This window comes from Phascolarctos cinereus, unplaced genomic scaffold, assembly GCF_003287225.1.
Source record: "Phascolarctos cinereus isolate Bilbo 61053 unplaced genomic scaffold, phaCin_HiC Scaffold_726;HRSCAF=1367, whole genome shotgun sequence".
Classification (NCBI taxonomy): domain Eukaryota; kingdom Metazoa; phylum Chordata; class Mammalia; order Diprotodontia; family Phascolarctidae; genus Phascolarctos; species Phascolarctos cinereus.
In genome coordinates this window covers 180,001,221-180,014,747 of record NW_027556098.1, presented here as the reverse complement: position 1 = coordinate 180,014,747, position 13,527 = coordinate 180,001,221, and the positions used below count along the sequence as shown (strand labels likewise).

The following is a 13,527-nucleotide window of genomic DNA, read 5'->3' as shown; positions in this document are numbered from 1 at the left end:
AAGTCTAGTTTGCTGTTTTTAGGAAATAAAGTTCATACTACTGCCCTGAGGGTATAGGTTTTCAGTTACATTTCCAGGGGTGGAACTGGACTATTTGGGGCCCCTGAACACTTTCCCACCCAGTTTCCTTTGTGTTCAACCACACCTGTCTGCACTGAGACTATGGAATTGTTATTTCTCTAATAAAGCCTAAATGACCAAGATAAGGCTCAAACCTATGATCTAACTTGTTAACCTAGTGTTGCAACTACTGGGTCCACTGGCCCAATGGTTATCTGTGAAGGCTTTCTATAGAAAAAATATCTTCAGAGATTTCAACTAATTTGAATGGTTTGTCTTTTGTTAAATGTTTACAAAATGAGTTGCCCTTAAAACGCTGATGTTCCTAAATGGGACACCATAATTCCACTAAATTCAAGTGCTAGAAAAGACTTCAAGAGATTCTGTGGGACAACTCTCTAGGAATAATTCCACACATGCCTTTGTTTAATCACCACTGCAGTGAAGAAGGTTGTGCTTCAGTCTAATCAAATTCCCACTTGTTATTTAAGTCCAGTGTTCTGTCCAGGACAGAGATGGAAAGCAGACACTCGGGCTTTGTCTATGTGGAGGAACAGAGAAGTCCCCAAAATCACACTGGTGCCTCCCTGTTCACCAAGCCCTACAGGCCCTGAAATTTTGTGGGACCGTATCTGAAGAGATAAACTAGCCTCACCCTGGAGACCAGCAATTTAGCAGAGTGCTCAAACCCAATTCAGGTGATCCTCACCCCTACCTCCACCCCGACCCAGGGAACACTGTTATCCAAACTACTGCAGGCCTCAAAACCTTCATTTCTTTTCACCTACCCCCACACCCAGTTCTTCCCACTTCCAATGTATCACTGAGTAATGCCTCCACAGGTGTAGAGGGACTGAAAGCCCAGCCACATTTCCCAAACCACAGGCCAACTGAGTTATCTTCTTCTCTTCCTCTTTTCCCTTTCCAAGAATCCTGGGGATTCAGGAGTAGGGGAATAGGGAATTCAGATTCACCACCTGGGATCTTTAAGTTCCAGAAGCAAAAGCCAAGGGGTAAAGACTAAAATTCAGCATTTCGAACCTGGGCACTCATTTCACTAGCTTGCCAACATGGTTTATCAGCATGGACTGCTCCAGCAGCAGCGGCACAGTAGAGATTATTTCAGCTTTTTTTCCCCTACCCTCAAGCATTATACACCAGTGGGAATGACTTGTACATTATTAATCTTCCCTCTTCTTATTCCTGGAGCTATTCCCTCCAAAAGTTAGCTACACCTCCACCCTACATGTTAAAAAGGCCAAAGAGTAGGGGAGCCCGGACCCTTTCTATTAGTGCTGTAAGCTCTCAGGAACAGAACAAAATGACAATTGCTAAGGATTTTGAAACCCTTACAGAGGCAGACAGAAAATAATCAGGTTGCAAACTCACTGCTGGGATTTCTTCGGATTCACGGCAATGCCAGTGTTCGCAGTTTGCAGATAAGCTGTTGAACCTCTGCAGGTAACATGGCAAAGACTCACTTTCCTGAGCCAGCATTAGGCTCCACAGGACCCCAGATTCTGTCAAAGAGTCCATTGCTCCCCTCCCATCCGGTAGCCTAACGTGTCCAGCTCCTTGGTGCTCCCTTTCCCCACTGTCCACAGGGTGAAGAATCAGTCTTCTCTGGACTGACAGCAGAAAAATGACCTCAGGCTGGAAGGCAAAGGGTCAGTGACCATCCTGTACTCTCCCTTCACACTCAGGCTCCTTTTCAACACAGTGTCTATCCGGCCAAAAGGACGTGGTCAGAGTAGGTCACAGAATGAACCCACTGGTCAGCCTCCTGCTCTCAAGCTCCCTTCTTCCCATGTGACGCTGACAAAGTGGGTGACCTCCACTCCTGGGGATTCCCTGGTGAAATGCTTCCTTCCGGTGAGTAGTGATTGTAACTCTCAGAGTGCAACCAAAGTTCCAAAGCAGCAGGCCGGGGAGCCAAATAATGGGACACATGTACCAAGTTCATGGGGGCCGCACTGGACGGCCCCCAGCCAGATGGCTAACTCAGGTATAGTTTCCACAGACAGAACCAGAAGTGGGTACAGCCATGCTAGGGAGTTCAGAGCTCCAGCCCCTCCAGTGACTCACTGTTCACTGCAAGCCTTTATGACAGGGTGACTCAGAGCTCATCCAAAGCACCATGAGGGACTCCCAAATCCTTAGTCCCTGCCTGTCACTTCCCAGGTACACAGAGGGCAAGGCAGCAAAGTCTAATCTCCTCACCCAGGCACCAGCAACAGGACAGTAGCTGGGCCTCCCTTCTCTCCCCCTGGGCAGCTGCTACTGGGCATAACAAGAAGAACAGCCTCAGCCCCTCTCCTCTGTCCTCCCCACCCGTCCCTGTTCCTCTGGGGTTGAATGGCAAACAGTTTCTTTGTTAGACTTGCCTGTGTAGGGCAATGAGGGAGGGCGGGTAGGACGCACAGCCCCAAACACACACTTAAAGTTACAGGATCTGGGGGATGGTCCTGGCCAATGTCCTCCAATAACCCCAGGCCCAGCCCAGCCTCCCCTAGCAGATGTTTCCTGCGAAGGAAAGTTGTTGGCCCGAGCTTGAGGTGGAGGGAGGGGAGAAGGAGGCACCAGAGATGCTGCTCTGATGATGAAATCCGAAATCTGAGACTCAAAGAGCTGAGAGCTTCCTTTCTGTGTTTACTATCCCACCAAGCCCGTCCACCAGCTTCCCAGTGAAAGTGGAGGCCTGGAATGGTCAGGAGTCTATCAAGGCTTATTTCAGGCAAGGGAGGATGGAGAGATGGAGAACCTGGGGTAAGAACGATCTCTACTTTCCAAAGAGTTTTAAAGAATTAGGGTTTTCAAGCTGGAGGGACCTTGGAACTCAACTAGTCCAGCCTCCTTGTTTTACAGAAGAGGACACTGAGGCTCGGGGAGGAGGGGGGGGTCATGTGACCCACCCAAAGTCACACAGCACTTTACTGGGAGGAGCAGGACGAGAACTCTGGTCACCCCACGCCTAGGGCTGTGCTCTTTCTTTGGCATGTCACATCGATGGATTCCCTAGTTTCAAGTCCTCCAGAGACTTCCCTTTAAGAACTCTAACCTCCCTGGAGGCAATGTGATGCTGCAGAAAGACAGGTAGATGGAAGATAAAGTTTGAGCCCAGCTAAATGGAGATACTTGAGGTTAGGAAGGCTTAGGCCTCTAGGACAAGGGTAGGAATGAGGTCAGAAAGCCTAGAAACCTACCACTGGACACAGGTACCAAGCTGGTGCTTGTAGAGAGGATTCAAGCTTACTATGGGGATTCAGTGACTTACACTGAACGAAAGTTGGGCATTTCAGACAGTCTGGGCATCATCCCTACTCTGTGCAGGCCTTGACCCTGACAGTCCCTCTTAAGCCAAGAGGGGCCAGTAAGTAGCTTCAGGTGTGGTAGAGTCCACACTAGTCCAAGAAGTGGGTCTGAGTATGGCCAGTAACAGGGAGTGTCAGAAATAGATAATCTAGTATTTCCCCATACTCCTATGGGGCATTAGAGAACATAAAGATAGTTAGCAAATATTAAATCCTACACACACACTCTGACCCCTATATAACTTACATCTATCACCAAATGTGCACATGTATGAACATGTCTATGTACACAGAATCCCGACATTCATCCAATAAATTTATCTCCTAAATCAGTGTATGGGGGGTAACAGTGAAAAGAACACTGGAGTCAGAGGACCTCGGTCCAAATTCTGCCTCTGCCCCTCACTATCTGTATGACCCTATTCAAGCTGCTTCCCCACTCTGGGCCTCAGCTGCCACATCTATAAAATGAGAAGGTTGGGCTAGATGGTGCATAAAAGTTCCTTTCTATTCTAAACTTAGTGATTCTGATTCTGTGTGTTTCTGGCTATACATATGCATCTGCCAAGCTGCTTTGTACACACTAGGAGCTCAATAAACATCTGTTGAATAAATAATGAGTGGACAATTTCCTACTACATTGATAAATATGACTTATACAAACAAGTACACAGTCCTACCCTACTCCTTAACAACCCATCTCAGGGTACCATGTCTTCCCCTATGCTGCTCTTCTCCTAGACAACAGGGCAGGGTTTGCCAACAGCCCCTCACAGAGTTCCTAAAATGCCAATAGCCTCTCTATGTAGGTCTCTTCCCTCATACCTCAAATCTAGAGGAACCATGAGACTGAAAACAATTCCCTTATAGTAGGAGTCCTTAACCTTTTTTGTGTGATGGACCCCTTTGATACTCTGATGGATCCCATGGACCCCTTCTTAGAATAATGTTTTTAATTGCACCAAATAAAATATATAGGATTGCAAAGGAGACCATTTATTTTGAAATAGTTTTTTTTTTCAGAGTTCACAGATACCAAGTTAAGAATCTTTGCCTTATAGGATCACTAAGGGATATGGCAAATGGCACTGTTTGTCCCAGCTGTAATGGGGCGGGAGCAAATTACACCTAAATAGATAACATCCAGGAGGATGCACCTCCATATATGTCTACCTTTGCCTCCCCCTCATTACTTACAAAGAGGTGCATTGTAAGCAGGATCCCAAGGCCAGGGGAGGGGGAAGTAACCCCAAGGTTAATATTAACTCTATGATAAACATGGGGAACTAGAACTGAGTGGTACTTACCCTCTGTCCATTGACAAGAGGAAGGAGCAGAAGGGTTGGGAAAGAAGTAAATTTGGGTGGAGTACTTACTTCTGATGGGGATAAACAGAAGCTTCCAATCAAATATGCTATGGGAAAGGCGACTAGAAGCTAAAGAAATGGCAGCATGAGGAGAAACAAGGAGGTGATACAGGAAAAGAAAAGCTGAAAAGTAAAAGCAGACAAGGCAGGCAGGAAAGCTGGAGAAGTAGGGACATACAGAATAAAGCAGGATTAGGGATGGGTGGGCTGATCAGGGATGGAGGTAATGGACCTTCCTTTATCAAATCTCAACACAGGCTAGATAGTCCTTAATATCTATCCCTCCTAGGATTTCTTGCCTGCTACTATCTTGGTCCTTTTAAGTTATCCTCTTCTGACCCCATCTGCTTGATTCAATCCCCCTGGTTCCCTTCCCCCTTAACTTTCTCCAGAACCATCCCTTCTTCCATTCAATCACACTGTGTAGGCAGCAAGAAGCTGCCCACTAACTCAAGTACTTTTAGGGAACTTGAGACTCAGAATAGCCAAGTTTCCAGGTTTTCTATGGCACTGTTCTCTGGTACCAGCTACATACCAATCCAAGGCTCCAATGCCATCAGAACATGCAATAAAAACCACGATCAGGAAGAGAAGGCACGCACACTGACCCATCTCTCTGGGGGAGGGAGGACGGTCCCAATGCTGCCTCCAGCCATGTGTCCACCACCAAGAATCCATCCATATTCATGGAGTATGAGTCCTTCTGTATTGCCCCCTGCAGAAGGGAGTGACTGCATGCCTATGTCCCCTGGTGGGTCTTGTGTAGTCCACTGGGACAGGAAAAACTGAAAACTGAAGATGCCTTTCCCTTAAATCCTTCCTTTTGGTCACTCTGAATTCACCTTCCTGTTTACTTTCCTCTTCTATCTTTTATTTGTCATTGCTCCCTCTATCTCTTCTGGTCACTCTTCTACTGCCTTAAGATGAAGTCTCAATGGGTGATAGTACTACATGTCAGTATGGGAGCCTGGGGGGGGGGGGGTTCGGTGCGTAGTATGTGACATAAGCGCATACAGTTCTTCCAGATGAGGGACTGTGGCTGGTTCAGGCTTCATTCTGAGATGTTTAATTTACAGGAAAGAAAGCATCTATTCCCCTCAACTTCTCCATGCTTTCTTACCCAGTTTCCCAGTTTCCCTCCTTTCCCCCAAGTCCTACTACTTTCCTCCAAGTCTCTGGTTCTTTGGCATCAAGAAGAATGGGGTAACGCCCTGTCTTCCCCAGTAATATGCTTGAAATGCTTTTGCTCTGGTTACAACATATCTTAAGTACATTGTCCATTTCTGGGTGCCATGTTTTAGGAAGAACACTGAATAGCTAGGCCATGTTCAAAGAAGAGCAACCAGGATGGTGAGAGGCCTACAAACCACATCATATGAGGATCAAATGATGGTGCCGGTGATTTTTTTAGCCTGAAGAACACACAGCAGGATGGGGGGAGGGGAGATATCCTAATCTATCTTCATGTACCTAGAGTGCTACCACGTGGAAGAGGGATTAAATTTGTTCTGCTAGGCCCCAAAGCACTGAGTGGGAAACTGTGGAGAGGGTGATATCAGCTCCAAATAAAAACCAACTTCCTAACAATTAAAACCATTTCTAAGTAGGGTTGACAGCTTGACGATGAAATGTATTCTCTCTCACTGGATGTCTTCAAGGACACACTAGATTTTCCCTTGACAATGGTGTGGTAGAGGAGATTCCTGCTGCAGTATCTGAAGACCTCTGAAATTCCTTCCAACTTCTGAGACTCTAAGACCAGTGGGGAGAGCTAGGAGAGAGGACTGCTTTCCTAGTGCCCAGCCTAGGCTGGGCTCCTACCTTCGCTAAGGTGATTTGGAGGTGCCTTTCTTGGACATCATCCTGGGCAATGCCAACCCACCTGTCCTAACAGTGGTAGGATACAAGTCTTTCTTTGGCTCTGTATCTGGGGCAGCCCAAGACTTAGTAATTTGGGGAGATTCTGCCCTAAGTGCTGGCACCTTAGGTAACTGTACTGGCAATGGCATATTGGCATTGTCTCCCCCCACTTTGAGGAAGAGTTCTGAAAAAGGGAAGTTAGCTGACAGATCTAAGAAAGGAAAGGTAAGAGAAAAAGGAGAGGCAAAAGGAACCATTCTAGAAAAGACCGGCATCATAGATGCAGCATTTAAATGGAGAAGAGGAAGGGAGCAAGCATTTACATACCTACCATGCGCCAGGCACTATGCTAAGTGCTTTACAAACATTATCTCATTTGATCCTCATAACAATCCTGGGAGGTAGGTGCTATTTTTATTCCCATTTTACAATTGAGGAAATTGAGGCAGATAGAGATGAAATGACTTGCCCAGGGTCACACAGCTAGTAAGTGTCTGAGGTTGGATTTGAACTCAGGACTTCCTGACTCCAGGCCCAGCGCTCTATCCACTGTGCCACCTAGCTGCCCCTTGATTGGGAGGATCAAACAGGCTCAGAGGGGAATATCAAGAAAACCAGGTCAAAGCAGCAGGGCCAGGGCAAAGATCTGCTCACTGGAATCACATGAAGACTCCTTTAAAAGGGTTGGCATGCCTTTCTGATGTTATCTGAAGTGGGCTCACGCATCCGTGAGAGCTTGCACATCAGCAGGTATCTGGTGGGTGTGGTACGATGCCAGTATGTAGGGAGGTATGTGCACAGAATGAGAGCACAGATTTATGTAGGCACATAACTGGGATTATTCAGGCACTCAGGTTTGCTTGGAGAAGTATGTGTAGGCCTCTGCCATGTGGATGAAGACAATGACTTCCCCAGCTTTGGGTCTAACCACAATGTAAGGTTAGCCTAGGAGAACGTGACTGTCTTATGGCACTGGCAGTGTTTAACTTCCACTATATATCCCCAGTTGAGGCTACGGCCAGAATAGGGTCCTCCAAAAGAAGCCAGGCTCGGAGGGGGAGAGGCAGTCCACCCAGCCCAATTCCCAGAACTGCTTTCAGCTGGCCCCTCGAGGGCACTAGGAACTACAATAAATACACACAGTGCTTACTCTCCGGATGTGCTGTCTCTCATGCTGAAAAACACATGGAGAAAAAACAGAAAGATGAGAGAGAAAGGATATCAAACATTGAGAACCATAGAGTCTGAGCAGCATGCAGCACAACAGGGCTCTCTACCTGAGGGGCCCGGACCTGACTGGCTTTCCTTACCACCTTCCCATGAGACTCATCTAGCTCCTTGTCTCTACCTCCTACCTCTCTTCCTCAGGAACAGAGGCCCCTGTCCACGTGCTATTTCTCTCATCAGCCATAATCATTTAGCTATGTCCTCTCTCCCTTACCTGACCCACATCCTTCCTCAACGCTGTTACCAAGTACACAGCCCATCTCAATAGGACCAAGAGACAAGCGGGGCTGAGGGCCTGCAGTAGATAAAAGGACACCACCACTACTGGAGGCCCTGAGCTAGAACCAAGTAGACAAGGAAACTTGAGCATTTTAGTGGTGGGGTTAGGGGAGGCAGAGGGGATGTATGAGTGTGTATGCGTTTGGTGGGCTGGGCAGGAAGAAGAGAAAAGGCTGATTGTGGTAAGCCCCAAATTCTGTCATGTCTGGGTCCCTGAAGGAACCTCCAATGGGAAATTACACAAGAAGGAATTTTGACATGTAAGGAACAATTTAAGGTACCTCTGATAAAAGCTCACAGTGAGCTAATGATTTGTGTTGAGTAAAATTAACTCATTTGGCTTTCCAGAGTAGGCTACCACTGCAGGTAAAAGAAAGAAACCTGTGTGGGAAGACTGATCTGTAAGGACTGAACAGGAGGAGATGCAGCTTTTCAGCATTTCTAGGTGCAGATGGAATCTATCTGGAACCTCATATCAAACTAGGCTGTCTCCAGTTGGTATGATATCTTCTAACATGTCTGCTCATCATCAGAACTTCAGGGGCTACCTAGGACCCAAAACAGGAATGTCTGAGAAACAGTGTCCCCTGACATTTGGGTCCCTGGTTGTAGAATGCAGCCTCTCACATCTTTCTGGTCAGGAGACATGATCTATCTCTAGAACCCCCATCTCTGTTATTGACTGCTAGCAATTTTGGCCCACTCATGCTTGGAAACTGAGGTAAAAAGAACAAGGCAGGGAAGTGAAAGGGAAAGGGAAAAGAGGGAAAGAAAGCTAGAAAAGAAGAATTCAAGGGAAGGAGGGAAGGTAGAAAGGAGAAAAAGCAAGCAGAGCAGAAAAGAGGAAAAAGGAAAAGAAAAAGGAGGGGAAAGAAAGAATAGGAGAAAAGTAAGGAAAAAATCTGAAGTCTAAAAGGCAAAGAAAAGACAGAGAATGAGGTCAGAGATCACAGGAATGAGAGGTGGGTCTGTCAAATTCTGATAAGAAAACTATTTTAATTATCTAGTTAGTCATTCATTGTTTCAGCTTTTTTCCTCCTTTCCTTGTGGGACATACAGCACACAGCTCCCGTGGATGCAAGGTAGGTGGGGGTCAGGTGTCAGAAAAATTCCTGGCACCCCAAAAGGAAGCTTGGATGAGTCAGACAAACTCCTTGCCTTGGGTATTTAGCTCCTAGGAAGGCAGGCTGCCCACCCAACCCCCATTTCCATCTCTAAACAAAAGGGTCTTTTTTTTCTCTTTGGTTAATAACCCTGTCCTGAATAAAAGGACAAGGAAAGCAGAGTTCAGATCCCAAGGTCAATGTATTGGCTTCACAAATGGGGATATGGGGGGTAGGGATAGGGGAGGGATACCCTGGAATGCAGCAGTTTATTGTCTCTCTCCTATCCCAACCCAAACTAAAGGAAGAAGAGAGACCCCATCGGCCTCACTGCCTGACTTCTAGGGATTCACTGTGACACAGAGGGCCATGAATCCTTAAGCTCAGTTCACTATGGGATGGACACTTAATAGCACAGGAGAACAACCTTTAAGATCTCACGGGAATTGATGTGTGCTTGATGTTAGAACATCATTGTACATAAACATGGATATACAAAAGCCTGTATTGATTTTGGCCCAAGTCCCTACAATTGCATCTAGGCTCTAGCACTTGCACATTCTCTCTCTCTCTCTCTCTCTCTCTCTCTCTCTCTCTCTCTCTCTCTCTCTCTCTCTCTCTCTCCCTCCCCTAACCAAGGGGTCAGTACAACATCTCTTACTTCCCTCACCAAAGGGGAATCTCTGCTCTAATATTCTTTATTACACTCTTCCCTCTCCTCCCTCCCCACACATAAACACTGTCTCTTCAGGGTGGTCAAAGAACTACAAAGGCTGAGGGGAGAGGAGATGGGACGATGGTCCTTCTCCAGAAACAGCTTCTGGCTCCAGGTTTCTGGTAAGAGAGACAAGGTGATACAGAGAGGGCTGAGGAGATGTGAGGGTAGGGATTAAGAAGCATAATAAGGTACAAAATGAGGTCAAGCCAGTCACTCCGACTCCTATCTCCTAATGCAAATCCCCACTGAGCCACCTCAAAGGACAAAGTACAGCTGAGCAGGAAGCCCAGTCGTGTAACTCGCCAACAGCACTCCAGAAGGTGATTTAAAATCTTGAGGGTCATTTCAGCACAACCAACGTGATGACACCTCTCTCAGCACTCTCTCAGCATCTGTTCCCCAGATATCAATCAGGAAGTGAGGAGAAGTGTTCAAGGAGGATTCATTTGTTTTTCTTCCCCAACCTATGCAGTTACAAATAAGTTCCTAGAAGGTGGAAACTATTCTCCTCTCTCCCCTCCACCCTAGTCCCTGCTACTCTATGCCTCACCTACCCTTAAAATATTAATTTCTTCCCCCCTCCCCCAGCAGAGGAAACAGAGCTGGCTTCTGAGTCATAAAGAGTCCTGTTGAGGAAGACTGGGTTCAAGGCCTTTGACACATCCTGGTTATGTGACCCAGGAAAAGTCACAACCTCTCAGAGGCCCAGGCAACTCACTAAGATTATTGATTGCAGAGAATATGCTGACCTGTATTTGTAGAAGAAGTTACTCACCAGGAGTTAACATCATTGAAATCACAGGTCTGGTCATTAAAACAGGTATTTAGTTATTTACTTCTTCTCTTTTCTTCTCTTCCTTGTTGGTTCAAAAATCTTCGTTCCCCTCTAGCTTCTTAGTTTCATTAATTTTCTTTTGCTATACCTAAGAAGTTTGGCTTTCCTTTGTTCTTTCATTATCTGCCTTCCCTGACAGTTTAGTCTGAATTTTATGTTCTGAACCACGGGCTATAACATCTTTACTTATCTGTTCTTGATTTTGTCTGTGGGTCCTTCATGGAGTCAAAGCTTCTGAAGTATAGGTTTTGAGCTTCCCCTTCTAACCAACTTTCATGTTACTGCCTTTGTAAACCCAGTCCCATTTTCCTTTTTAAATTCAGTACCTGATTCTTTAAAATATCATTTGTGAGGCAAACATGCCACATGATAGAAATTACCCTGTACCCCAAATCATGTGACCCAGCCCCACCCCCTGCCCTTACCATGACCACTCATCTTCCCAAAAACCTTCTCTGCCCCCAATCCCAGACCCCTAAGCTGACTCTCTGTTATATAGCCCTAGGACTATGCCTTCATCCAGAAAACCATTTTGTCCACTAAATTACCCATTTCTCTAGCAATACCCAGTGAGTCCTAGACAAAAGGCAAAGTGTTATCTTCCTGGAAATAGAGCAGAGCCAAACAGCTCAGTTTGACATTCCTAAATAACCCTATACCAAATGTATCCTGGATTGGGGCAGTGATATTTGTGTGGCAGAAGTTTCTGAAGGAGGGGATAGGCAAGGAGAGAAATCCCACTTCCCTGACCTCTGTGCTTGCAGTCCTAGGATGAAGGCCAAGCTGACCACCAGACCATCTCAACCCCTTGCCTCCCTCAACCCCGCCCCCACCCACCTTACATGTACCCAGAGTGAAGAGAAACACGAGTACTTACGTTATACCAACTCTGGCTTTTCTGAAAGGACAAAATAAAAGAGAAGGTAAAATTAGTCTGGGTAGAGATGGCAAGATTGGCCAGAGCATCAATGGCTCAAGGCAGTGGGGACGGGGAGGTGGCAGGGCAGTTACATGAACAGCAGAGGAAGGTAGGGTAGGCAGGAGTCTGAAAGCAGTTTAATATCCATTCTACGGGCAAAGGGAGGTCCTCCTTTTTTCAAAGTGAGGGAGTAAAGGGTCCCTGAAAAGAGCCACATCCCACCCCAGAGCAATGCATGCTGGAATCCCCAGTGAAGCTGGGGTGGCAGCCGGACAACAGCCCCAGCAATAGCTAGAACACAGACAGGCTTCCCCATCAGAAACCCCAGGGTCTTCTGATAGAGGACAGGGATGCTCTCTGTGGCATCAGGGACCTTGCCCTAAAGCTGTCCAAGCTGGAGCAAAGTACAGAGAGAAACTCCACCCACCCTGTGCTCCAAGGCAGCCCCTCTCTAGGGTGGGTGGGATGGGAGAGCAGTCCAGTGGGTGGGACTGCTGCATGCAGGCTCCCTCATTCAAATCTTGATCTAAGAGAAAGGATGAAAGCTCCGGACCTAACTTATTTCCTAGGGAATTTATAAAACAAAACAGAGACTTGTCCTCTGCTGTCCTTTCTGCCAACCCTGGCCAAAGGGAGCTTGTCTAAATGGAGTGCTAAGGCTCTGCCACAAAGAGGAAGAGGAAGCTGGTCTGGGATACACAATTAAGGGCCCTCTGAGTAGACTGAAAATACCTTCTCTCAAGAGTCCTGGAGAAAGCCTTGCTCTCTGCCCCTTTTGTTGTGTGTCTGCAACCTTACCCCATTCCCAGAGAAGGAGCCTGGGTAAGAATGACTTCCTCCACTTGAATTAGCTTTGCTGGAGGAATCAGGGTTTCAGAATCAGAGAATTTCCCTTGGTGAAAGATGGAAGAGGGAAGCCCCAGCTAGCTAGTTATCCCCCTAAGTCTCGGAATCTGAGAATGCCAGCTAGCCTCAGGAAGCTCATCTTCCATATAATATGCTTTCATCCTCATGTACGCCTGTGTACAAAGAGGGGGAAGGGGGATGAAGGCTATGAGTGGGTATGTATAATGAGGGCTGCAGCTGCCACCCAGTGACCCTAAGATTTCTCACCTCTTTCACCCACTTCTAGCTTTTAAAAAATCAGAAAAGTCAGGACCAGCTCCTTATTCCCTGGTTAAAGGGGATTACAAGGGGGCATAGTAAGCCAATACAACTTATCTCCTAGGTATATTATTCAAGCAAGGCTGGACAATATGGTATGCTCGAAGGAGCCCTGGCAGACCTGCCACAAGTCCTGACCTATCTCTCCCTGCTTCACCGCAACACCCCTCCTCTGCTAATCCACACTCACTGTGTGACCCTGGGCAAGTCCCTGATGTCTGCTAACATCGGTTTCCTCACCTATAAAATGGGCATGAGAATCCTTGCATTACTTATGGTTTTAATGATAGTGTTGATCTGCTGTAAAATACTATAGGGAGAGGAAGTGGACAGGTGGTTTCATTGGGAAAGGGAACTCCCAGAAGAGGGACTCTATTTAGCAATGGGGACTGGTTTCTTCTTTGCAATTTACAGTCTTTGAGAGTTACACAGAGTAATGAGAGCCACTTGCTTAGGGTCACACAGCCAGTATGTGTCAGAAGTGGATACTCAAACTCAGATCTTCCTGGATCCTAAACCAGTTCTCTTTCTAAAGTACTACATAAATGTGACTGATTGACATATGGCACCATGTATGAAAAGTGCTTTGTGACCATCCAGTAACATATAAATATAAGCTCATGTTAATATTATCCTATATGCTTCACCCTGCCTAAGGCCATACTATCACGCAGCTGGGCAGGC

The 13,527-nt window shown here is 46.6% G+C and overlaps 1 protein-coding gene across 1 annotated transcript in view; it reads right to left on the bottom strand.

Moving 5' to 3' along the window:
* Window positions 1–13,527, bottom strand: part of GRAMD1B (GRAM domain containing 1B) — a 242,825-nt gene that overhangs the window by 36,111 nt on the left and 193,187 nt on the right. Inside the window, 1 exon segment of the mRNA XM_078146908.1 lies at window positions 11,638–11,658. Within this exon segment, the coding sequence (XP_078003034.1) occupies window positions 11,638–11,658 (21 nt within the window).